The sequence below is a fragment of the Anguilla rostrata genome, chromosome 5, assembly GCF_018555375.3.
Source record: "Anguilla rostrata isolate EN2019 chromosome 5, ASM1855537v3, whole genome shotgun sequence".
In the NCBI taxonomy this organism is placed as follows: domain Eukaryota; kingdom Metazoa; phylum Chordata; class Actinopteri; order Anguilliformes; family Anguillidae; genus Anguilla; species Anguilla rostrata.
The window spans coordinates 19,026,080-19,053,724 of record NC_057937.1 but is presented as its reverse complement, the minus strand read 5'-3'; the positions used below and the strand labels follow the sequence as shown (position 1 = coordinate 19,053,724).

Genomic DNA, 27,645 nt, shown 5'->3' with positions numbered 1-27,645 from the left:
GGTCTGATACCTGGGAATAACTGTTCCTAAAGTTAAAATCCCAGGGGGACTGTTATTTTCAGAGTGGTAAAAATGTATTGCAAAAAATGCAGCGTGTCGAACTGTGTTAATTCAGCTCCAATGGGGACCATATTTTATTTCTTAATAGTTGAATTAACACTGGCAATTTTACTGTGTACTAATCTCAATGTCCAGAACACATTGGATGGCTGAAGATAAACTACTTTATCTGCATGAATTGCTTGACAATTTACATGTATATGCCTCTGTTGTATGATTAAATTCTCTTTTTACTTGTGGGTGTTCTGGGTAAAATTTATAGGATGAGGTAAACTATGAAGTAAAAAGTCTTCCTGGTTGAACACCATGACTATTTTATTTAAAAACAGAAGCAGCCATCTGGCTTTGCAGTATTTATGCAGTTTTTTTTTTTTTTTGTAGATGTAAAGTTGATCTGCTGGGCAAGGTCTTCAGCTAATCACAATTGTATTTCTTCTTCAGGGATTAAGTCACTTTCTGTTGTGTTCTTCAGCGCTAAATCAAGTCTCTGAATGCCAAATTCAACAATCTGAACAACAATTTCCAAAGCACATTTTCAGCAAGCGCCGGTGTGCTAATTTTTAATTCCTACAGTGGACTTTTTTTCAAGTTCACCACTGCCTGCCTACAGCAATAGTATGTGTCTTCTGAGTAGTACGTGCTGTTTAGCCAAGCACTATTGAACCTCATTTAGTAAAAATCCTCTCTATGAACAGAAATATGATGATTGTTAACTTTATGAGTCCAAGAGAGTGCTCAGATGTACTCAGAAATAGTAAAATGTACTAGAGCTTATTTAAACCTTAGTATTATGCATAATAATAATAATAATAATAATAATAATAATTGTTATTATTATTATTATTATTACAACAATTATAATAATTACACTATTATACATTATGTAATTTGATTCAATTGATTACTTATTAATCTTTGAAAACATATTTTCTGTGTTGTTTCCCTTCATCAGAGGTAATCTCATAGAAGATCATTTGAAATGGGATGCCAGTTATAACGGAGTAGTTGCGCCAGTCTTTGCTGGCTAATCCTTGGTGGAAACAATATCGAACCAATTCAGTGGTCTTTTCAAAAGGTCGCTTAATCTTGGTTTTACTCATAAAAGTTCAAAGAATATAAACCTTCATTTACATATTTACATAACTAAATCCAATGTGTAATCTAGTACAATAAATCTAACAGACTAGTTTGAAATTCTGAGATTAAATAAATAAATAAATGTGCCAGATACGTATAAGCGTAGCCTATAACTAATGCAACTCAACTCGCCTCAAGATAGAGCCGCCCTAAGGCGGGAACCTATGTCCTGCATCTACGAGGGTAACTATGGTATCTGGCTGTGCACTTTGGGAAAAGGAAGCGCGGAACTAATTGTGTTCATTCCCATTTCCTTCTATATTGTCGGGTTTCCCCAAGCGCAGGCGGCAGCCGCTATATATTGAAGTCAGTCGGAATATGGCACAGAAGGAGCGACACACCTGCCTTAACGGTTGTATACAGCAAAACGTGAAAAGTTTCCTTGACTTGTTCAAGAGGATGAGGGTAAGTCAGAATAAAACTTCTGTTCACATTACATTTAATTATTTTTTATGTTGAAAACAACATAGTCGATTCCACGTGGAAATGTATTTATTAATTTATTAACGGTACTATAAATTATAACGTATCCGAGCCATATAATTTGAGACCAGAGTATTAATTTTGTTTATCTGTTTACTGCAGGTCTTGCCACGGTTGATATTGTCGGTTATATATCTATACTTCATGACTTTTCCTGGATTCTCAGAAGCTCGCAATAAAGAGCACAGGTGTTTCAATAAAGATGTCGCCTTGACGAAGCTCGCCAAGCGTCTGTTGAAGAAATCTCACCTGCATCCTTGCAATGTGGCAGAGCAAGTTCTGAGTCCGAACGAATCGCGACCAAAGCCTGAATGTTCCAACGATTCCTCAGGGAAAGACAACGAACGTTCGGTCTCCCCCTGGTGGCTCCGGTAAGTAGTTAGATGAATCATCTCGGCAATTTTGAGGCAATCGCCTGTATGCTACTACAATTTGAAATGTATTTAATAGTGCAAATAATTTGGAACTATTATTGCGATGTTTGCTTGCGTGGCTTGATGATGGGGGACGGATTTCTGAATCACAAGTGTTACATTTTGTATACTCTGGTTCATTGCAATAATAATAATATTAATAATAATAATAATAATAATAATAATAATAATAATAATTATTATTATTATTATAATTATAATTATTATTTCTGAATTTCCTGTAAAGCTTTCATTCCTGTCTTTTATCCTTTCATCACACACTTCTCATCACGTTGACAGCTTAGTTGAAGCATTAACCTATTCTGCTCAATAATAATAATAATAATAATAATAATAATAATAATAATAATAAAATAATAATAATCATCATCATCATCATTAATTACTGTTCTTTCCCCCACAGTAATAACCATGATGAGGAAAGGTACCCTGTCAACATTTCTGTAGCCGAATGCCTCTGTGAAGGATGTATCATTAACGGAATAGAGAACAGGTCGTACAACTCTATGCCGGTGTATACCAGGATGCGGGTCTTGAAAAAGGTCGTATGTCCACACAACGAGACGATGTACACATTCAGAGTCTACACTGTGACCGTGCCTATTGCATGCACTTGCGTATTACCAAAGAGTTTCCCTAACCTCTCTTAGATGTTTCTATACTGAAATAACTTGTAGAGACTTTTCTCACATTATGTTGTGTTTGTTTTAAAATGCACCAACGTTATTTTAATATATAACACTGTTTTGCTTATACAATAAGCGAACGAAAAACGTAAAACGTGGTTTTACATGTGATGAAATGATGGCGTAATTGCCTAACGTGGTGTAACGTTGTCAGCGTACGTACCTACTGAGTATATATATTGCATGCAAGTTGTATACGGCAAATATACTGAGTAGTAGGCAAGGGTGCTGATTCGGACATGGCCGAAATGATTTTAATTGTGACAATTTTATTATTTATTGACTTGGACGTAATATCTTAAAATGTGGATCTGAAACAAAGACTAGATCTCCAGTTGACTTTATTTATTTTTTTAACGGTGTGTTTTATTTTTTTAATTTATTTATTTAAAAAAAAAATTTCAAATGTGTTTGCTGAACAAATTTGATGTAGGATTGTTTTTGAAATTTTAATAATTGTCATTCTAAATAATGATTTGATGGTTGAGATTACATTCTGTAGAAAAATGTGTTGCAATAATTGAATAAAATAAAACATATATTTTGTGGTACCTTATTAGCAAGCTAATTTAAACAAGCTGTCCCTTGTTTAAAATTGTATTTAATTTTTTTTTTTATGTATCTCTGTGCAACAGCATCAACATTTTATTAAGATGTATTTTATCTTTACATTAACTTATTTTGCGATTTATTTTCAACTTAATGATGCTGGAGTTCCTATGATTTTGCCACCACTGTTATTGGGGAATATAAAGCAATAGAAGGCAGTAGAGAGATTCAGTATTTTGCATTGGGGAAAGCTACCTGGGGGCAGCATGTCACATCATAACAAGATGGTAATGAATCCAGGGGCCTTTCTGTATGGAGTTAGCATGTTCTCCCCATGTCTGCAAGGGCTGCGTGAGTGAATGGTGTGTGTGGGCCCTGTGATGGATTGATGACCTGTCCATGATGTATTTCTGCCTTTCACTCAACATACAGTACCTTCGGAAAAAATATTCAGACCCCTTCACTTTTTTTCTACGTTACAGCCTTAATTTAAAATGGGTTTAATTCTTTTTTATTCTCATCAATCTACACACAATACCCCATAATGACAAAGCAAAAACAGGTTTAGAAATATTTGCTAATTTATTAAAAATAAAAAACTGAAGTATCACATATACATAAATATTCAGAATATTTGCTATGACACTCAAATTTGAGCTCAGGTGCATCCTATTGTCTTGATCAATTGTCTTGATCTATTATTCAATGGATAGAGCTTCACACATTGGTGTTGATGGTGACATCAGGAGCAACTAAGATAGATCCTGTATAAAAGGGAGGAGCCTGAATGCTTAATGCATTTAAACGTTTTAGGTGTCATTCAAAATTGCTGCCTAGCAGGCACACAGTAAATTGTCAAGTGTTAATTCAACTCTAACACAGTACATATGAGCCCAGTAGTAGAGACCATATGCACTTTGTCACAGTCAAATTAACCATCTGAACTGTGTACTGTGAAATAGTACTGTGTAGAAGGCTTGTCCCTCACAAAGTGGTGGAGTTTGTCCAAACTGCTGTGGCTCTATTCAGTTTTGATAATGTTTGAACTTTTCACATCAGGTCTCAGTGATGATGACTGGGCTTGTCCTGGCTGGGGGGAGGGTGGGGGTGCACAGCACACACACCCCTACTGATTAGGCAAATGTGATTTCAGTGCTAGTTTTGTACTTGGCAGGATTGTTTTGTTTTTTTGCTGAACAGGTTACCCTACAGGGTTGGAGTCCTGATCTATGTGGTCACTTCTGGCACTACGATCTTTACTTCACTCTAGTATGTTTTTCTGCACCTCTGCACCTTGAACTGATGCACTTGTACGTCGCTCTGGATAAGAGTGTCTGCTAAATGCCTGTAATGTAATGTAATGTAATGTGTACACTGTGCCTAGGAGAAGGCTTATACTTGCTTATGGCTATCGGCAATGATATACTGAAATTTGTGGATCCTGCAACTGCAGGATCCAAACATGGCATGAGTAGGAAAGACGATGTACTTGTTGTGCACTCAGGACAGGCATTGATCCCACTGCAACCAGGACACCCCCTTTAATGTTATCCTCCTGGCTAATCATGTTATCCTCCTGGCAAAACCCTGTTACTGACAGGGACCCCTCCCTGGCCGTCACCCAAGGTGCCGTTTCCTGGCTAGCCATAACTGCGGTTCTCACCCTGCCTGATACTCGGGAAGCGAACCAAGTCTCCTATTGGGGCTGCCACCTCTTGCCACATTGAACTGCATGCCAGACCAATGACACACCTCCTCCCTGCGTGTGAAAGTGTACTCCTAAAGCGCTTTGTGAAACAATTGGTCACTGTCTAATAAGTGCTGGAGTTTAACAGAGAGAACTTCTACACTATCCTGTATAGCAGAAGCTGGACTGGCACGTGGCCTGGTTAGAAGGAAGCTCTCCCATCTTCACCGACACCGTTCCATCTGCCAGCAAATTTTCAGACCAGTCCCTGTTGATAGAATTTATAGCCAAAGTAATTGTGTTTGCTGCTGTTGAACCTGTCAAGATAGCCATTTCAGATCACCATGAATAGGGGCAACATAGTTCAGTGCGGTTGTCTGGCAGTCGGAGGGTTGCCGGTTCGCTCCCCACCCTGGGCGTGTCGAAGTGTCCCTGAGCAAGACACCTAACCCCTAACTGCTCTGGTGAATGAGAGACATCAATTGTAAAGCGCTTTGGATAAAAGCGCTATATAAATGCAGCCCATTTACCATACCAAATCACTACCCACCCACCCATTGGATGCAGTGTCTGAGGCTGTGGCAACAGACAAAACAGCAGTGGCAGATGCTTGCCGTTTGTAATCTTATTTCTGACATAATGAAATCCTGTCTGACAATTCTAATTCACAAAGATGCTAATTTTGACAGCCCAGGTGATGTGGTTCTCTCTGGTAAATATAACCTGGCTCAGAATGTTTGTTGATATGCTTGGGAAAAATTAAATATTTCTTTAGCAATGGTGAACCGGACCACCAATAACCTGTTCTATTACTGTTATAAGAATGAGAATAATCAGACTTAAAGTGGTTCATGCAAAGAGACAATGTGTGCACAGACATGGGCGGGTCCAATTAATGATGTTCTCCTATAGTAACTAAGTGGCAAGTGGAATGGTAAAATGATTTATATCCACACAGTCTGTAGTATGTATCTTTGCCTTGCCCTTTGAGAGTATATAATGGTACTGACATGCAGAACCACACTCACACACAAACACACACATTCACACCTCCAATGACCACCACCCCAGTTCCTGCTATGTCCCATCTCCAGGCTATGCTGGCCGAGCACTTTGGCTTCCTATGGCTGAGAATGGTCAAACGGTGAATTGCATGTCTGACAATAATAAATTATAAATCTGTGAAAACATATTTTCTGTATTATTTCCCTTCATCAGAGGTAATCTCATAGTGTCAGGCGGGAGGCGGGAATGGACCCAAGCGCAAAGTGCCAAAAAGCAGAAACTCCAAAAATGGGGAAAACAAGACTTTAATGAGGGAAAACGGAACAAAGGGCCTCGCAGGGCGGTTTTTACAAACAACGAAAATCCTCAAAAAATCACAAGAAAACAAAAATACAAAAACCCAAAAAACGAGGGAAACAGAGCAGGCAGGGAACAGGCAGGCAAGCAAGCAAGCAACAGGTAAACAGGAATCGCAAACAGGTAACAGGCAGGAACTGAAACAAACAGGTCACAGAAACAAAAGAATCCAGCGCCTGAGTGAGGGAAGAGGGAGACTTAAATAGAAGCGACGCAGACGAGACACAGGAGGGCACAATGAACAATCAAGCCACAGGGAGGGAGGGGAACACGAGACAAAACGCAACTAATAATTAGATAAGTGGAAACAATAAAACAATTAACAGGACACAAAGCCGGGGTGCCGCCATCTGGCGGCCCAACCAGGAATGACAAGGGGGGAAGACACAGAACCCTGACACATAGAAGATCATTTCTGCTTTTGAAATGGGATGCCAGTTATAATGGGGTAGCTGATGCCAGGCTTTGTCTGTAATCCTTGGTGGAAACTAAATCAAACCAATTAAGAGGTCTTTTGAAAAGGACATGTTTATACTGTGTCTGATGTTTTTATTTGCTGATGTACCTAAATGTCCAATGGGGAGACGTATTGTTTGTGGGCCTTGAACATTTGTGATCATGTAATCAGGCTGGAAGAAGAAGAAGAAGAAGGAGAAGGAGGAGAAGGAAAAAACGCAAAAAACCAAAACACTAAAGCATGTTTGGGGCTTTCATGTGTGGCCATGTGAAGTCATTTTTGAATTCTGTCTGTTAAAATGGGGTCAGAAGGTACCGAAATTAATGTTTCTAAGGGCTGAGAGTCTGTGTCATTGTGGTTATTTCTGTAGGGAACCCTGAAAAGTGCCAGACTCTCTGTGATGTATACTGTACGGTATGGGGCATGCCTCCCCACCAAGCTGTAACTTGGCTGGTTGGAAAACCTGCCATCCCAATGTGCCTGTGCACTTTGGGAAAAGGAAGCACGGAGCTAATTGTATTTATTCCCATTTCCTTTTACATTGCCATGTTTCCCCAAGTGCAGCCGGCAGCCACTATATATTTAAATCAGTCAGAATGAGCGAGAAGAAGCGAGACACCTGCCCTATCGGTTGCATGCCTCAAAACGTGAAATGTTGTCTTGACTTGATGGTGCGAGTAAGTCAGAATAAGGCTTCAGCTCACATCCCCTTCTGTTTCATTACATTTTATTAATATTTATTTTGAACGTAGTACACTCAATTCCCCACGGAAATTGAATGTTTCAAGTTACAGCTTGACAATTCCTCAGGGCAAGACAGCAATCGTTTGGTCTCCCCCTGGCGTCTCAGGCAAGGCAGAGCATGCTTGCTTTCGGCACCTGAAGTAGTTAGATGAATCATCTCGCCAATTTAGACGCAATCCCCTGTAGGCCATTGATATTTCAAATATGTTGAATGGCATTTACACAAAAGCATGCATTTGTCACGTAGGCTGGACCCGCTCGAAGGCTCAAATAACTTCGAAGGCTCACAGCGATGTTTGCTTTTGTGACTGGGCGAAAATTTTCTGAATCAGGCATGTCGCATTTGCTTGCACTCCGTGGCGGTTCATCGCAATGCTGCTGCCGCTGCCGCTGCTGCTTCTACTACTGCTAGCTATAACTACTACTACTACTACTACTAATAATAATAATAATAATAGTCATCATCATCATCATCATCATCATCATCATCATCATTACCGTTTCGCTCCACAGCAATAACCATGATGAGGAAAGGTACCCTGTGGACATCCCTGTAGCCAAATGCCTGCATGAAGGATGTATTACTGGTATCACTGACGGAATAGGGAACAGGTCATAACTGTGTGTGCCGGCGATGTACAGTAAGTAGGCCTACATCCTTAAAAAGGTTGTATGTCTATACAACGAGACAATGTATGCAGTCTCAGTTCTTCTGCCTATTGCATGCACTTGCGTCACCAAAGCGCTTCCCTAATCTCTCATAGATTCTATACTGAAATAACTTGTAGTGACTTTTCAAACTATGCTGTGTTTGTTTTAAAATGCACCAACTTTATTTTTATATGATAGTCGTTTTTTTATGCACAAAGCGAATGAAAAAAACATTATTTTACATGTGGTTGAATCATAGCCTAATGCAGCATATCGCTGCAATGTAGGAGAAAGTTCTGAAATATAGTCGACTGTTATAATACTGCTATATCTATTTATGTGATCATTTTATTATGTGTTTATTTGGGAGTGATATATTGAAATGTGGATCTGCAGGAATCTTTTGTTGATTTAAAAAAATTTTTTCATTATAAAGCAATTGTATTATTGTAAAAAAAAAAAAAAAAACCCTAACAGACAAAAAGACAGAACAAGGGTCTGTCAAGGGGATTTTTTGAGGAATTCCCCCACGCAGAAAAAAAAACTTTATTCCTCATCCAAAACCATGCAAAAAAGGTCCTTAATAATAATAATAATAATAATAATATAACAAAATAAATAAATAGACCTTACTTGACGTTTATATTTCACATCTGGGACAGCTTTCACCCTTTCTCCAATGGTCTGCACATAATTTGTCAACTTACTTTCTTATGTTTTCTTCCCCAAATAAACTGGAACAACTTTATGAATACATGAAACAAATCTGGCCGGGATCGGTGACGTTTCTGCCAGGTATTAATATATTTTTTTCTCCTCTCTTACATGCAGTGAGGTGATTGCCTCTCCCCCACTGCATGCTCCAGCCCTCCCAAGAGCCTGGCCAGGAATTAGTGGTTTAAGAAATGTAACGTATTATTATTATTATTATTATTAGTAGTAGTAGTAGGAGTAGTAGTAGTATGTTTTTGTTTTTGAGATGTTTTTTGTTGAACTCCTTTTAACAAAGAAGTATTTTTTTTATTAAAATGGCTACAAATAATTACGGGACTGGAGAAATTAAATTTTGTGAAAAATGTGTTGAAATCATTGAAGTAAAACTTTAAACAATCGTAGTTGTCTTCTGATGTGTGTGATTAAAAAGTTGATTCACACAAGTTGTTGAAATTGTATTTACCATTTTTATTTATCAATGTGCATCCAAAATATGATTATTTTAGCGTTACATTAACCTCAGTTGTTCTGTGATTTATTTTCGAGTTAGACAGAAATTATGCTAGAGTTCATCTGTTGCTGCTACCGCCGTATTTGGGGAATATACACCGCTAGGAGGCAGTAGAAAGTAACATTGTATTGAATGACGTACTAATGAACGCGCCACCACGAGCTTGCTGTATTTTGGTTTTGGGGAAGGCTATCTGGATAGGACAGGAAATTCGTGTTTAAAATGACAGCGGCTATTGTGGAAGCTCTCTGTATCTTGACGAAACCTGCTGGAGGTTAGTAATGTCCAGTTCATGCAGATTTATGGTGTAAGCTACCGATATGTATTTTTATTTGCAATATTTGGTCTTGCTGCCGAACAAATTACATGCACGAGACGTGTCGATGGTGTCCGTGTGTCGGTCAAGCTAGTTCGCCAGAAAACTAGCTAGCTAGCTAACTTCATGGTGTAATTACGGTGTCTGAGTAAGGCAACTGAAAACTAGTTTATAGGATTTTAAGACGGCAGTGATTTTACAACTGCCTAGCTAATCAACGAATGCCCTTTGCCTGGCTAACTGGATAGTTTTAGCCTGGAGCAAATTAGCCAGTGCAAAGATTTGATTTGATTTGATTAACCCAGTTTATCAAGCCTATAGATGCAGTTATGAAACTTCTGGAATGCCTGGAAAAGCTAAACAAATTTGACAAGCTGACCAGACCGTAAATTATCTTGATATGCTGCTAGCAAGCACGAGGTGCGCGTAATTTGTGTTTGCTGGACCAGTCTGGAAAGGCGGTTGATTCTTCCGATAGGAGTCCTGCTCCTGACTGGGGTGAAGTTGGTTTTGTTCTATGTTTCAGACGTCAGTTGTTCTTCTAAAATATTTTGCTCTAATGATAACAGCTACTAACCTAGGGGATGACAGCTGTTATACAGTACTATCACCAGTAATCATGTCTTTTTAAAGTTTCATTTCAAGTCAATGTACTTTTCGTTCCGAGCCGCGCACTTATCTAGGACAATCACAAAAATCACATAACGTTGGCGAAAACCAGCTCAATCGGAAATGACCCACACGAGTAGTCTTTAACTATCCGTGTTTACGTATGAGACATTCAACTGTTTCTTACCTGGCTAGCTCACCAAACGAGCAGTACCTGAGCTGTCATGTCGATTTCCCAGTGCTAAGGTAGCAAAGACAATCCATTGAACCTGTCCTTTTATCTGATGCAACTTTCCCTCACTTCTGTTCAGTCTTGAAAAGCTTCTTTCTGTGTGGTGGAATGTGGTGACTGGAAGTATTGATAAAAAAACAAATAAGTTTGAGCATTCAGCATTTAATACACCGATTGGAATTTCACACCCAAAGTCCCCCTCCTTCACGCCTCTTCGCTGCGTTACTCTCAATTAGTCTAAATAACATAATGACTATTAAATGAATTGTCGTTGAATACAGCCTTGCTTTAACAAAACACTGCACTCTAAAATAAAGGATTTTAATAGTTTTGAACTACAAAATAAATGGATTTGGATTCTGTTCCATTTAATTCAGTAGAATTAATATTGTAGGTCATTATCTTGTCTTCAATTTCAATTCCACTTTCAATAATTGAGCTGGAATTTATCAACAATTATAAATTCAGCTAAGAACTGACTCACTGGCAAAATCGGCACACAAATAATTTTAAATTGTTCATATTTTCATTTAACATTTACCATTTACCATTTCAAATATTATCCCCATCCAGATGCACATGTGAGCAGTGCTCAGTCATCCCAGCAGGGGGCACTGTTGCATGCACTGCAGTCAAACCTGGAGCAGCTGGAAGCTCGCCTGCTGGCGGACCCGGGGCTGGTGGAGGCGCGTGCTCTGCGGGATGAGGTTCGGCTTGCGGTGGCGTGGTACCAGGAGACACAGGAGCTCACCTGGAGGTTCACACAGGAGTGTCTGCTCCTGCTGCTTGGTCTGGCCCGCCACCTCTCCCGCCTGCTGGAGGCTTTCCATCCTGCCGTGGCCCCTCCCGGGCCCTGCCTCCCAGAGGTGGCTCCGCCCCTCCCCCCGGACGTTCTCAGTGTGAGCCAGCAGAAGACCGTGGGGGCGGTGCTGCAGTTTGTGGTCACCCTGGGCCTTTGCCCCTACCTGGCCACTGGGGTGGGTCTGGCTCTGGGGCGTAGGTTGGCGTTTGGAGCGGCTGTGGAGGGGGCGGTGCTCGGGGGCGGGGCCTCTGACCGTGACAGGAGGCTCCTGGCCACCACGTGCTCGCTGCTGGAGCTGGCTGAGTTGCCGTCCCTCGCCACGCTGATCTTCACGCGACATCTGGGAGATGTCATGGCGGGCCTCTGCCAGTTGGGGTACCGTCCACACCGGCCAGAGGGGGCCAACACTGAGAGCGACAAGGTACCACACACGTCTCATCTTCCTGGGTCTCTGTATGGGGTACTAAAATAGGGGATACAACGATCATGACTCCCTGTATGTGTAAAAAGAAAGAGAACAGTTCTACCAATCACAGAATATTTTAGTAGCAACCAGTATAATAACACCAGTTGTGATTGGTGGATACTTTCTGACTATAATTCCTGGCTGTGCACTGTGATAATAACATATGGCATGGGACATGGGTGTAGTCACCGTTGAACCATTGGTTGTTACAATAGAAACCAGGGGAGAGTTCCGCCACACAAGGCACATTGGTAGCAACAAATAAAACAACACCGATGGTGACTGGTGAATATTTTCTGGCTGTACTTCCTTGGTACTCTTTTGAATCACATATATAGTACATATCACAGATTTTTTTTCCAATGGTAATATATTGCTTATAGCTCCAAAAACTGGATTGGGATGCCAAATACTGTTTTGAAAACGACTGGGGAATAAGTACGAAGATGGGGACTTGGGGAAGAGGGGTGGCTGCATGTCGTCCAAAATGTTGACTAGCATATAGTTAGCATGCATCTTATGTAGTGGGGTGAATCGTTTCACCGAGGATATTGTGTTGTGTCAAAGGGCATCAGCATGGAAGAGCGCCTGAACTGCAGGAAAGCGCTGCAGGGCATTCTGGGAAAAGTGTACCAGCCGATTGTCATTAAGGAGCTCCTGATTCTCCAAGGGGGTCCCAAGCAGGTATGCTGTGGCTTGATCTTATTGGTGGATGTGGAAGTGAAGGGTCACATGACTTGCTAATGCGACTGTTCTTGCATGGATGGCCTTAGCAGAGTTTACACTGATCATTGAGCTGCAAAGTGAGGTGATTTACAAGCAGGCCCTAGAGCAGGGGTGTGAAACTGAAGCCCAAGGGTCTGCGGGTTCTTGTGGTTTTCTTTCAATTAGCTTCTAATTAAGACCTTGAGAACAAGGTGTGTGGATTCTTTAGCCAATCAATGACTTAAATGAACCACTGGTGCTGAGAAACCAGCCGACATTGCGGCCTTCCAGGACTGGAGTTTGGCACCTGTGTCCTACGGGATTACCAAGTCTGCTGAAGTGTGAATTAAGGCTGTCAAAAGTGCCATGAAATTGAGTTCAAATATTAGCTTTGTAATTAGTTAGAGTTTGAATATATTCGAATATCGTTTATTAAAAAATTCAAAAATAAGCTGCTTATTGTCGGGCGCAATATGCACGTGACGCTCCCTCTAAACTGGCCTGCGCATTATTTTCCACAAGCGGGCAGTAGAATAGAGGACATCGGTGAACTTTCATACTAGGTTACTACATCTGGGGCCTCATTTATAAAACGTCAACTTTGTCGCACGTACGTAGAAAATCACGTCAAAGTAGTGATTCATAAAATTTCAACATGACTCGATTTGAACGTGGAAACGGTTGTGGCTCTACGTCAGGTCTTCACTTCGCGTATGCACGCAGGTTCATTTTATAAATGAGCCCTCTGCAGTTTCTATAGCTAATGGACAAATGAATAAAGCACTTTCTAGTGGATGTAATTTGCCACAACCTGGCATCACAATAATAGGGAAATGGTTGTTTACAGGAAATCCCTGTTTATTTCTTAACACAAAAAATTCAAACGGCTAATACCTGTAACCTAAAACAACATAAATTACTTACTCTGTTTAGTTTAACTTCTTTCATCGTCCAATTTTATCAAAATCTTCAGAACAGAAAGGAAACATAGCCTGCCATTGGAACATTATTTAGCCTAAATTGTTAGCTGACCAGATCTGTTGAACAAAGTGAAAAAAGAGATTGGCTCCCAAGGCTAGCTGACCAGTAACGTTAGGTGTCAGCTGAAAGTATCACGGAGGTTATTGGCAAGGAAAACCAGACGATCCACTTGGCCTGGGTCCAGGGCAGAACGTTTTTTGTTGACAGAGGAAGTAACGTTAGCACAGGAAATGAACTTTGCGTGCATGAACATGATTCGCCGCATGAAATTAAAGCCTGCATGTTAATTACAAAATGCGGGATCCAAAACTAATATTCGAATGCTCAAATTTAGGATCGAACTTAAAAAAAAAAAAAGATTTTCGAATAGTTTTCGAACTTCGAATATTTTTTTGACAGCCCTAGTGTCAATGTGGTTTCTGAGTTTCCTGCTGCGTAAATGAGGTTTCTGAATGCGAGTGTAGTTTCAGTGTTTGCTGAACCACAAATCACGTTCCTCAATTCACTGTAGTGTCAGTGTGGTCCATGTGTTGTCTGCGGTTTGAATGTGGAGTCTGTGTTCAATATGGATGCAGTGGTTATTGTGCATGTATCAGTGTGAATGATGTTTCTTTGTTTGCCGCAGTGGTAATATAGTTCCTACGTTTGCTGTAGTGCTGTAGTGCAGCTCTGAATTGTGTCTTCTCTGGGATTTATGTATGAGTGTGGATGTGGTTTCTCCATTGGTTTCAGTGTGAATGCAGGTTCTGTATTTGCTGCAGTGCGAATGTGCCTTCTGCATTTGAATCAGTGTGAATGTGACTTCTGTGTTTTCTATGGTATTTATATGTGTCCGTGTGGATGTGTTTTCTGTGTCAGAGTAAATGTGGTTCCCATTTATCACTGTAGTATGAATGTGGCTTCTCTGGATGTGTTCTCTGCTGATTTTTGTTGTTGCTGCAGTGTGAAATTAGCCTAGCCTCACCGTGCACTTGCCTCCTCTAGGCCCCTCCCACAGGCCGTGGGGGAGGCGGTCTCCGTCAGCCCCTGGCCCAGGCCCCGCCCTGGCTGCGGCGGCTGTGCGGTCAGCTCCTGTCTGAGAGGCTGATGCAGCCCAGCGGAGTGCAGGCCGTGGTGAGAGCCGTGCTGGAGGGAGCTGGAGGTGAGCCTGTGTGTGTGTGTGTGTGTGTGTGTCTGTCTGTGTGTCTATACTCCTCCTTGGGTCTCCTTGTGAACACCCAGAGGACCAGCAGTTATCTCAAGCTCCTCTGTTCAGAGTCAGCAGCTTGCCTCTAAAAACCGGCCAGAAATTCTGCTGCCTCGGCAGCACCATCCTCTCCTGCCTCATTGATGATGACATCCAGATTCGTATCAACAGAGTCTCAGCTGGCTTTGGTTGTTAGTGCTCTTCGGGAATGACCACCTTTGGCAGTCCACTCAGAGTGCCTCTCCGCACTTCGATACAGCACTCAGACCTGGACTGTGTACCAGTCACACATCTGATGCCTGGAGGCCTTTCACATTTGCTGTCTTCAGCCAATCAAAAGTCAGCTGGAAAGACCACTTCCCTCACAATGACATCCTCCTGCAAACCAGCACCTTGAGCATGGAAGCTGCCTTAGAAAAACGCCAACTACGCTGAGTAGGGCATGTGATTCAGATGCCTGAAGGATGCCTTCCAAGACAGGTCCTATATGGGCAGCTGTCTGTTGCCCTTAGAAAGCCAGGTGGGCAGAAACTCTGTTACAAAGACCTACTAGGGACCGCACTAAAAACATGTGACATGAAGCCCAACGATCACCATGGACCAGTCTGTATGGAGCTGAGTCTGTTCTTCTAAAGTTGCACAATTTGAAGTTGCACACCTTGAAACTCTCTGGGCCAATCAACGGGGAGCCCAGAGGCAATGGACACAGGACCCTGATGCTATGTCTGTTGACTCCACCCGCTCCATCTTTGGTGAGATCTGTGACTCTACTGTGATCTCCACTGTGGTCTCCATAGCTACATGCTGTATGCTACATGCTCAAACAGACATGAACCAGAAACCAGCCAAAGTTTCACCATATGCACACGAATGGAAAGAACATCACCTTTGTTTCGATGGACTGCCATAAACAAGTGTGTTTGTGTGTGTGTGTTTCCATTAATTTGTGTGCATGGTTGTATACATGGGACTGATCGCGTAGTGGTGGGGGTTAGCGAGGGGTTCAGGTGGTTACCCTTGGCAGTAGCGGTCGGGTGGGAGAGTGGGGGGTAACCCTACAGCAGCTGGGAGTTTCTCTAGTGAAGGAAGAGAGAGCTTTCCTGAAAACCGCTGTCAACCTCTGACCTGTTCGAACCAATCAAAAAGCATTGCCCTCCAAAGCAAGCCGCAGTGATTGGTTCTAATCAGTGTGTCACAGGTGGCACGTGGTGTCTCTGTCCATTTTTGGTGACACAAAGTCTCGGTCTCCCGTTTGGTCTTCTTTCCCCCGTCTCCGCCGCTTACCCGTCTCTCCTGCCTGTTTCTGCTCTGGCCAGGAGGGGGCGCTGGCTCGGGGCCGGCCTCGTCGGACTGGAGGAAGTGTGACATGGTGGCCAGGGTCCTGGCGGCCTGTCCCCAGCAGGCCCTCTCTGTGGAGGAGTACTACAGCCAGGTGTGCCCACAGGTATGTGCCCTGAAATTTAAAAAAAGCAAGGGATATACAGTAGTATTTCCTTTTGAAATTGATTTTTTTTTTACAATTTTGTTGCAAGTGAAATATTTTGCTCACAGTCTAAGCAAATTGTATTTAAAAAAAAACATTTTACTCATGCCTGGGTGGACAAAAGTATATTGTTATGAAACATGGCAAAAAGTTTGGTGAAGGTTTTGTGAAAAGTTTATGACTTTAACATTCTTCTATGCAATACATCCTGCCTTTTCATTTTAAATGCATAGAAAACTGTGAAAACACAGTCCATCAAAATTGGGAGGTATAACACAGTATCGTTGAGTCTGCATCTCAAAAAACCAGCAGCAACAAAAATGTTTTCTCTTTAAAAATGGGTTTTGTTCATGGTGAACAATGGAGAAATTGAATAAATGGTTTAATATAGGCTCTTTATACATTTCTTTATACATTGTGTGGGATAAGATCTATCCATTAGGCATGATGAAGTCCCTTGGGATACTATTTGGAATGATCTTTTATGTGTGTCTAAAAATCCTGATCGTCAGCTTACGTACATTAATTTTCTTCACACGACATACGTAACACCTAGAAATGAAACTCGTTCGTTCTCCGATTTGTGAGCTATGTCCTCAGGGGTCTTTGGCACCTTCATGCGTATGTTTTGGGATTGCGCCACTACGAAATATTTTTGGAACCAAAGGGTCGTAATACTATTCAATATCGTTACCAGAGACATTCCATGCTGTCGTAGAGTGCTAATTTTGAATGATGATTCTAAGCTCGATGTATCACTACCTCAGAAATGTCTATGGTTGGCCGGCCTTACAGCTGGTAATAGGATGCTTGCACAGAGGCGGCAGCCATTGTATTTCTTGTCCTGGTCTCGTTGGGTGAACTGCCTCTTTGGCATTGTCTCTATGGAAACGTCAATAGCTCAGATTCATAGAGCTAATCATAAGAAATTAGATTATCACCATAGAGATTTACTATACATAGGGATGGGAGGAAAAGACGCTACATTGTAACTGATGACAAAAAAAGGAATGCGTTTTGTTCTTGTTCAGGTGTTGGAACTGCTGCACTTCCCAGACAAGCTGACAGCCCTGCAGTTTCAGCGAGTCGCCACAAGGGCGGCACTCACCATGCTCCAGGAGCGCCCAGAGCTTGCCCGGCAGTACCTGCTGACCCCCCTACTGGCCCCCCTCGCCCACTGTGGGGTCCCAACAGGTCAGTGGAGGGGTGTGGTGGGCTTGCTTAAGTATGCATAACAAGGGGCCCATTTGTTCTGAGATATCATGCCAAATTCTGTTCTTAATTATTAAAGCAGCACAACTTTTTAATAATTGATCTAACAGTCTCAGTGAAGTCTTGCACTACAGCTGCTGACTGCACTCGCCCTTGGGCTATACCAGTATTGGGGTACAACCTTTTAGAGAATTAACCCAAAATGGCTGGTGGAATCAAAAGCCAGCATATACACTGACTCATTAGGAGCTGTGAACCCCTGGGCCTATGTTGCTGCATCAGCTCATTGATATGAATGAGGCCTGGGGCAATTCCCTTTCTCAGCTTTTCTCTCATACCTTAATGGTTTGAGTGTTACTGAAAACAAACCGAATTCCCCAGCCAACAATAATGAATTTTTGAAGCAAGGGATTCCTATTTTCTTCCAGCGCATATTCCAAAAGAAACATCGTTAAGCTCTGGACAGTGCAGACCTGCCAGTTGCATTTAATATCCATAATAAAGTTTTTGTGTCTTTAAGAAGCTTTCAGTCAGTTCTCATGCACGCAAAGTGAATTATTTTGCCCATCAGACATGCTATTCTGTTATTGACAGTATGACAATAACAGCTATCGTATATGAACACAGTTGCTGGTGAGCTTCAGTATAGGATACATAGGTATATCAGTGTCGGTTTTTATAGCGAGCCAGACTGGGGGTCACACACTGTTTTGTATTAAAAATAGAGCCACCCCTCACTATTGCAAACACTGTGGCTTACTATGCTTCCACCTCCTAGGTCAGGTTCTCCTGTGTGAGGGATTGGTTGTGATTTAGGGAGTTTGTTCCTCTTTCTGTCCCTGTCAGAGGGTCTCCAGGTCCCTGAGTCTGTGCCAGAGTGGGAACTTACTCGCTGCATCGAAGATGTGTACAAGGTGAGTGCCACACAGGTCACTGTCTCTGTCCCACAAGGACTGTCTCTGTCTCTCAATGAAGTCATCACACCCTTGTTTAGTCTGAAGGTGGTCATTGTCATAATAATTTTCCACTATAATTTTTCAAAATCACCAATCATAATTGTCGTCATAATATTAGGCTACATATGTGATTTAATAGTTCAGTGCTACATATGTGTAATATATTAATCATTGCTGTTTGCTTTGAAAATTTACCTTTAACTTAATTTTTTTTAAATTCCTGTCTTTCTGTGACACTTTCTCTCACTTGCTCTCATTTTTATTCCCCCCTCCCTCTGGCCATTTCTTCCCCCATTCTTCCTCTATCTCCTTCTTTCCCTCCTCCCTCTCAGGTTTGGGTGGTTGGTAACAGTCCTTGTCCTGCGCTGCTGAAGGCTCTGGGAGAGACAGTTCCTGTCCTTTTCTCTCTGTACTGTTTCACAAAGCAGAGTGTCTGTCATTTACGGTCAGTTAGATTCTAATGCCTCATCTACTGCTACTCCACACTGCTGCTCTGACCACTGCTGTACACTGCTGCTCTGACCACTGCTCCACACTGCTGCTCTGACCACTGCTCCACACTGCTGCTCTGACCACTGCTTCACACTGCTGCTCTGATCACTGCTCCACACTGCTGCTCTGACCACTGCTCCACGCTGCTGCTCTGACCATTGCTGTACACTGCTGCTCTGACCATTGCTCTACACTGCTGCTCTGACCACTGCTCTACACTGCTGCTCTGACCACTGCTCCACACTGCTGCTCTGACCACTGCTCCACACTGCTGCTCTGACCACTGCTCCACACTGCTGCTCTGACCACTGCTCCACACTGCTGCTCTGATCACTGCTCCACGCTGCTGCTCTGATCACTGCTCCACACTGCTAATCTGACTGCCTCTCCACACTATCGTGTTCCCATGCTCCACAGCGCCCCCTGTGAGGAGATCCTGCAGTGGTACTTCTCCCACTCAGAGCCACCGGAAGCCCTGAGTGCACTGAAGCAGCTGTGCAATCTCCAAACACGCGTGGGTGGGGTCACACCTGGATTCCAGTTCGCTCCTGGCAGTGAGGGAGGAGCCAGGCTCATACCCAGAGAGCAAATCAGGTTACTCAGAGGTTACATCATCATTACATGACTGCAAAATGTAGGCCTCTGTGGATATTGAATGAGCCATGTAACTCTCTCTCTCCCTCTCTTTCTCTCTCTCTCTCGTTCTCTACAGTGATGAAGATGAGGCTCTGTATGAAAAGGTGTCAGGCGAGCAGTGGAGGGTGGAGTGTTTGGTTCAACTGCTAGCTGAGATGAAAGACAAGGACCTGCCTGGAGACTTCTTCCTGGAGCTACTTGAGGTGCTGCCCCCTGCTAGAGGGAGTGGAAGTGTACAATGCGTAGCTAATAATTGGAGAACAAGGTTTCATAAATGCTGCAATTGAGTGGAGTGCATGCTGGAATAGGGCTAACATCAGGTGGCAGGCTTTTTGTTGTAAGTCTGACAAAAGCAGTACAGTTCAGAGCAATTGACCTATCTCTAGGCTCCTTCCTGAACCAGAAATTGTCTGATCTTACATTAGCAGCCATTGCTATGTGCGCTGAACTCGGACAAACGGCTGCATTGAAACCACTGGAAAGATTGCAGTAGCAGACTGAAAATCATTATGAAACTTGGAGAGAGTACTGACCCTCCATCCTGTCCTCTGCAGGAGCTGACTGGCTGGGCTGCAGAGGAGGAAGTGGAGGAGGAACAGGAAGTGGACACGTCGGCCATGACGCTCCTGGAGCTGGAGGAGCACCTGCTGCGGTGTGCGGAGGGGCGGAGCCGCAGGCTGGCCCTGCTGCAGGTGCTGGCGGCAGTGTGTGAGGGCCTTTCCCACACCCTGCTGCTGCGCAAGCCCACCCAGGTCAGCTGACCCCGAGGAGAGCAGGCGATTGGCTGTGGTGACTTCTGTGCTTAGTGGTGTTGTAGCTGTCTCAACACCTGTGTGCTTGTCTGAACACCTGTGTTTGTATGAGCACATTTGTGTGTGTGTGTATGTGTGCATACATGTGTGAGTGCATGCATGTATGTATGTATGGGAGTGAGTGTGTATGTGTGAAAAATTTACAGTGTTTATGTATTTACAATACAGTGTTTATGTATGTGCTTACATATATGTTAGAATGTGTGTGTGTGTGTGTCCCTCTCCCAGGTGGTGGGGTTCGTGGTGTCCCTGCTGGAGAGGGCCTGTGTGGCTCTGGCCCGAAGCTCTGACAGCCCTGTGGAATCTCAGACTCTCAGCATGGCCATGGGCCTGCTGGCCACCATGCTGACGGGAGACATGCAGGTACACACACACCCCGTATGTCTGTGCGTCTGCCTGAAGACGTGTGTGTGTGTGTGTGTCTGAACACCTGTGTCTGTGTGTGTCTGTACACCTGTGTCTGTGTGTGTGTGTGTGTGTGTGTCTGTACACTTGTGTGTTTGTTTGTCTGAACACCTGTGTGTTTGTCTCTCTGAACACCTGTGTGTTTGTCTGGCTGAACATCTTTGTGTTTGTCTGCCTGAACACCTATGTGTGTTATGTCTGTACACCTGTGACTGTGTGTGTGTGTCTGTGTCTGTACACCTGTGTGTGTCTGTCTGAACACCTGTGTCTGTGTGTGTGTGCGCGCGCGTGTGTGTCTGAACACCTGTGTGTGTGTCTGTCTGAACACCTGTGTATATGTGTGTCTGTACACCTGTGTCAGTGTCTCTCTGAACACCAATGTGTTTGTCTCTCCAAACAACAATGAGTGTCTTTCTGAACAGCTGTGTGTTTGTCTCTCTGAACACCTCTGAGTTTGTCTGCCTGAACACCTATGTGTGTTCTGTCTGTACACCTCTGTGTTTGTTTGTCTGAACACCTATGTGTTTGTGTGAACAACTGTATGTTGTCTGAACACATTTGTGTGTGTGTGTGTGCATCTCAACAGTATAATATAAGGGTTTTGGAACTGGCCTTGTAACTCATTGCTGGTGTGATTCCCAGATGGGTCATTATTTTATAATATTTTCAGTCAATAAAGGTTATAAATTGTTTAAAAAAACTTTTTGGACAGAAAATGGCTGATGGCTATTTTTGTCAGGCCTTTTTCCTCTCGTCAGGTTTCCATTAATAATAACAAAAAATACATTTCGGTTTGTTCACCATAACTTTTGTCTGGATAATTAACACCTTAATTAATTGCCTGCAGGTCCAAACCCACTGGTTTAGATCAGGGTTGCTTGATGTGTGTAATGCTGGTAGATGAAGCTCATGTCTCTGATTGGTGATTTTTGATGAACAGATGCTTGTGCTGGAAGTTGGGGCCAATGATTGCAAGACTGGGCCGTTGCTATGATTTTTGATTAATATGTGTTTGTGTTGGTGGGCGGGGTTGTGGTTTGTGAGATTGGGATATTGCTGTCCTATTTGAGCTGGTAATCCCTCTCCCACAGCTAAACGCACAGGACTACGCCTCCATGTCGCTGCTGCTGCCTCCTCTGGACTTCATTTCCCAGAAGCACCCAGAGATAGTCATCCAGGAGCTGGCCTCCGATTTGCGTGCGGCCATAGCTACACATGGGGCGTTCTGCCCTGACACTGTGGCCCAGGCAGCCCATGCCCGTATCTCCCAGAAGACCCGCAGCACTGCCACGTCCCAGGTCTCATGCAACAAGGACACAGCCACTCCGCAACTCGCACAAGACACGCCCATGTCCCCAATCACACGCGACACGCCTACTCCCCAAACTTCACGTACCACGGTCACCCCGCGAATCACACGCGACACACCTACTCCCCAAACTTCACGTACCACGGTCACTCCACAAATCACACGCGACACGTCAGCTCCCCAAACTTCACGTACCACGGTCACTCCACAAATCACACGCGACACATCAGCTCCCCAAAATTCCCACAATGCACCTGGCACAGATCTCCGGACGGTGGGCGCGTCTGCTGGAGAGAATGAAAGTTTGTCACCGTCCGGGACGGTGCGGAGTCCCGTCGGTGCGGGATGTCATGTGACCGGAGCGGCGGGAGGGGCAGGGGGCAGGGTCAGCGAGGGCCCTCCCCCTGCCCCGCCCGCCAGCGGGGCGTTCTCTGAGTGTCTCCTGGAAGCCTGCGATCCGGACGTCCCCACGCGGGCCGTGGCCCTGCGGAGCTTAACCAGAGCCCTGCAGGAGAGGAGAGCAGAGGCCCTGCAGGCCCAGGACAGAGTGCTGACTGTGAGTGTTACACGCTGTGTGTGTGCGTGCGCGCGTGCGTGTGTGTGTGTGCGCGTGCGTGCGTACGCGCGTGTGTCTGTGCGTGTGTGCACGTGTGTGTGCATTCATGCATGTGCATATGCGTGCGTGCGTGTGTGTCTGTGCGTTTGCGTTCGTGCATGTGCGTGTGTGTGTGTGTGCATGCGTGCACGCGTGTGTGTCTGTACGTGTGTGCGCGTTCATGCATGTGCGTGCGTGTATGTGTCTGTGCGTGTGCGCGCGTGCATGTGCGCGTGTGTGCGTGCGTGTATGCCTTTGCGATTGTGTGTCTTGTTTCTGTGTGGATGGGTAGGTGCAATTAAATTACTGATTAATGTTGTGTCTGCACCTTTGTTCCTTGCAGCTGTTTTTGGAGAATCTAAACCATGAGGACTCGTTTGTGTATCTTTCAGCTATTCAGGGTGAGTACGGTTCTTTTATTTTAGCCACAGTGCTAGTGTGTTGTTAAAGAGATTATTATTACTCCTTGTTAGTGTTCCTCTTCGTGTTCTAAGGTGATACATTTTCAGTGTTAATCTCTGTGTTTTCTCTCTCTCTATTGAATGAGCCACATAACTCATTCGGACAGTGTTAATCCATTCTTCCTGTCTGTTACAATGAATTATTTTACTCTCTTCGTGTTACTCTAGCTTCTCAGTGTTATTTACTCTGTTACTCTCAGTGTTACTTTCTCTGTTAGGCTGTTTCTTAGTGTTGCTTTCTCTGTCACTCTGTCTGTGTTACTCTTTCAGTATTACACTATTTCAGTGTTACTCTTTCAGTATTACACTGTCTCAGTGTTACTCTTGCAGTATTACACTGTCTCAGTGTTTCTCTTTCAGTATTACACTATTTCAGTGTTACTCTTTCAGTATTGCACTGTTTCAGTGTTACTCTTTCAGTATTGCACTGTTTCAGTGTTACTCTTTCAGTATTACACTGTCTCAGTGTTACTCTTTCAGTATTACACTGTCCAGTCTCTTGTTTACACGTTCAGTGTTACTCTTTATACTCTCATGTACTCTTAGTTTACACTGTTCAGTTTCCATATTCTGTCTCAGTGTTTCTGTCTCAGTGTTACTCTTTTAGTATTACACTGTCTCAGTGTTACTCTTTCAGTATTACACTGTTTCAGTGTTACTCTTTCAGTATTCCACTGTCTCAGTGTTTCTCTCTGTTAAACTGTCTCTGTCCCCCAGGTCTGGCAGTGCTGGCAGACTCCTCCCCCGAGACGGTCCTGCAGAGGCTGCTGGAGGAGTTTCAGGGCGGAGCCACAGGCCCCTCCCCCGGGGGGCGTTTGCTTGAGACGCGTCTGAAAGCGGGCGAGGTGCTAATGAGGGCGAGCAGGGCGCTGGGTGAGAACGCACACCCCTCCTGTCTGCGCCAGGGGGAAAGATGACCCCCTCCTCCACCTCACCCCCTACCCATTTCGGACACTTGATATTTTCAGAAGTCTCATGTCATCACTGATTCAAATCATGAAAAAACGAGACAGAACCATTCAACCAACGATTAGCCCGTTGACATGGAAACAATCGTTTGTTAATTGACATTTATGATGGGAACTGTGTAATTGTTATTCAGTAACCTTATACGATTTAAAAAACCCTTTTTGTCTCTGTTGCAGATTTGAGCTCCCTCAGTCACTTTACATTAAACCCTGCTCCCTCTGTGTGTGTGTGTGTCAGGTGACCTGGCTCCCCACCATGGCCGGCCCCTGATTGGTGTGTTCCTGCGGGGTGTGAGGGATGTGGACCCCACTATCAGGGCTAGCAGTCTGTCTAACCTGGGAGAACTCTGCCAGAGACTGAACTTCTCCCTGGGTCCCCTCACACACGAGGTGAGGAGCAGTCAGCCAGTCAGGCAGTGAACCAGTTAATCAGTCAGCCAGCCAGCCAGCCAGCCAGTCAGTCAGTTTGTGTCTAATCTGAGAGAGAGTGGCTCAGAAAGAGAATAGCTCCTCGGTTTCAGAATATTGAATGGTGGCTGTTATGCAGGGTATATAACTCTGTGTGTGTGCGTGTGTGTGCGTTTCTGTGTTTCAGCTGAACTCGTGTCTGACGGCTCTGGTAAAGACAGAGAGGGAGGTTGAGGTGCGCAGGGCTGCGGTGCACGTCATCGCCCTCCTGCTGAGGGGCCTAAGCGACAAAACCACACAGGTTAGACTGTGCACCTGTATAATACATACACCTGTGTATCTGTACAGTACATACACTTGTGTATCTGTACAGTATATACACATGTGCACCTGTATAATACATACACCTATGTATCTGTACAGTATATACACCTGTGTATCTGTACAGTATATACACCTTCGCACCTGTATAATACATACACCTGTGTATCTGTACAGTACATGCACCTGTGTATCTGTACAGTATATACACCTGTGTATCTGTACATTACATACACCTGTGTGTCTGTACAGTATATACACCTGCACACCTGTATAATACATACACCTGTGTATCTGTACAGTATATACACCTTCGCACCTGTATAATACATACACCTGTGTATCTGTACAGTACATACACCTGTGTATCTGTACAGTATATATACCTTCGCACCTGCATAATACATACACCTGTGTGTCTGTACAGTACATACACCTGTGCATCTGTACAGTATATACACCTGCGCACCTGTATAATACATACACCTGTGTATCTGTACAGTACATACATCTGCGCACCTGTATAATCCATATACCTGTGTATCTGTACAGTATATACACCTGCGCACCTGTATAATACATACACCTGTGCACCTGTATAATACATACACCTGTGTATCTGTACAGTACATACACCTGCGCACCTGTATAATACATACACCTGTGTATCTGTACAGTACATACACCTGCGCACCTGTATAATACATACACCTGTGTGTCTGTACAGTACATACACCTGTGTATCTGTACAGTATGTACACCTGCGCACCTGTATAATACATACACCTGTATAGCTGTACAGTATATACACCTGTACTCCTATATAGAACATACATCTGTATACCTGTGACATACATACACCTGTAATTCTGTACAGTATATAGCTATGTACTTCTGTACAGTACATATACCTGTGTATCTGTCTAGTAGAAAAGCCTGTGCTCCTGTACAGTACATACACCTGCACACCTGTAAAGTGCATACACCTGTACTCTTTTACAATACATACATCTGCGCACTTGTACAGTACATACACCTGTACTCTTTTACAATACATCTGCGCACTTGTACAGTACATACACCTGTACTCCTGTACAGTACATATAGCTGTGCACCTGTAAAGTACATACACCTGTACTCCTGTACAGTACATACACCTGTGCACCTGTATAATACAGCCACCTATGTATCTGTACAGTACATCCACCTGTGTATCTGTACAGTACATACACCTATGTATCTGTACAGTACATACACTTGTACACCTGTACAATACATAGCCTGTACTCCTATATAGAACATACATCTGTATACATGTAACGTACATACACCTGTGTATCTGTGCAGTACATACACCTATAGTCCTGTACAACGCATACACCGCACCCCTGTAATATACATACACCTGTAGCCCTGTACAGTAAGTACACCAGTACCTTTATACAGTACATAAACCTGTACTCCTGTGCTAATTTATACATGTACAATGCATCTATTCAAATCTACCCCTGTACAGTACATACACCTGTACTCCTGTATAGTACATACACCTGTACACCTCTGCCCCCCTATAGACTTGTTCTCCTCCACTAGTGTACACCTGTACACCTCCACATTATTTCCTGTACCACAGGTTTTAATGATACATATAACAAGCACAATACAATTTAACAGGTTAGAATATATCATACAGTCTCTTTCTCTTTCCTTAATGGACTGTAGGTCCTGGGCGATGTTCTTCTGGATCTTTACCGAGCACTGAAGTGGGTGGTGCGGATGGATCGTGATGATGTCACCGTGCTCCACGCCCAGCTGGCCCTGGAAGAGCTGGATGACGTCATGAAGAAATTTCTCTTCCCCGCGCAGAAACTGGAGAAGAAGATCGTAGTGCTGCCTTGATGCTCTAATCAAATACAGTCAGAGAGGAGGGACTTTCTACACACAGGCTCTCTAAATATGGTCAGAAAGGAGTGACGTCTGCATACTCGTATATGGGCAGATAGTAAGAGCGTCTGTGTATGGACTCACAAAATCTGCTCCAATAGGAGAGACTTCTGGTTCGACACACCATATATGGCTGGAGTGGAAGCACTTCTAGTTTGATACCCACCAAAATTAGACAGGTGCTTGGACATCAAAATGTGTAGGAGTAGTCTGAATGATGATTATTTTATGGTGAGATCTTACCATATCTTACAGAAGGCTGAATGACCCCACCACCACACCACTTTCTAAAATTTACCCGTTGCTCCTCAAGAGTCACTGCAGCATCACTCAAACCCATGGAAGAAGCTGTGGAACTGCAGCTGTCATTTATGAGTTGTGTGTGTGTGTGTGTGTGTTTAAATATAATGAAAATGTGTGAATGGAGTTCATACTCAAAGCCTCATGCCAAAGACGAAGACTGTTGGCTCCATCCTCGGGCCTCAGCTGTGCCAGTGTTACTCCAATTCTCTGCCATATTACACAACCCCAGTGTAAACACCATGCTCCCCTTGAAGAATGGCAACTAACTTGCATATTTTTGAAGTCAGATTGCCTGTAATAACCCCGCCCTTGACTTTACTACCACTTTACTACTGTCCAGATGAGGACCAAGGGGATTCGAAAAGTCAAAAGCCCATCATGCTGGTAAAGATATAGACAACTGATGTTGCAATAAATGAAATCTTTTATTTCTGCACACATCTTGTGATTTTTTTTTGAGGACTTGTGTGACTTGTGATCGCTGTTGTGGGGACTGATATGGTCTGGTTATAACAAGTGCTCATAGTTTTGTGGTGTTGTGTGCAGTGTTTGCAGCAGCATTGAAAGG

The 27,645-nt window shown here is 43.6% G+C and overlaps 1 protein-coding gene across 1 annotated transcript; it reads left to right on the top strand.

The window, feature by feature from the left end:
- The first annotated feature begins 9,612 nt into the window (after positions 1-9,612).
- tango6 (transport and golgi organization 6 homolog (Drosophila)) lies at positions 9,613-27,513 on the top strand. The gene is made up of 18 exons (XM_064335495.1): positions 9,613-9,749; positions 11,206-11,855; positions 12,468-12,584; positions 14,571-14,727; positions 16,089-16,216; positions 17,287-17,449; positions 18,314-18,381; positions 18,756-18,868; positions 19,333-19,509; positions 19,628-19,754; positions 20,106-20,303; positions 20,592-20,726; positions 21,860-22,633; positions 23,016-23,073; positions 23,851-24,006; positions 24,340-24,491; positions 24,697-24,810; positions 26,553-27,513. The coding sequence occupies exons 1-18, from the start codon at positions 9,698-9,700 to the stop codon at positions 26,727-26,729; spliced, it is 3,516 nt and encodes a 1,171-aa protein (XP_064191565.1). The 5' UTR covers positions 9,613-9,697; the 3' UTR covers positions 26,730-27,513.
- The last annotated feature ends 132 nt before the right edge of the window (positions 27,514-27,645 follow it).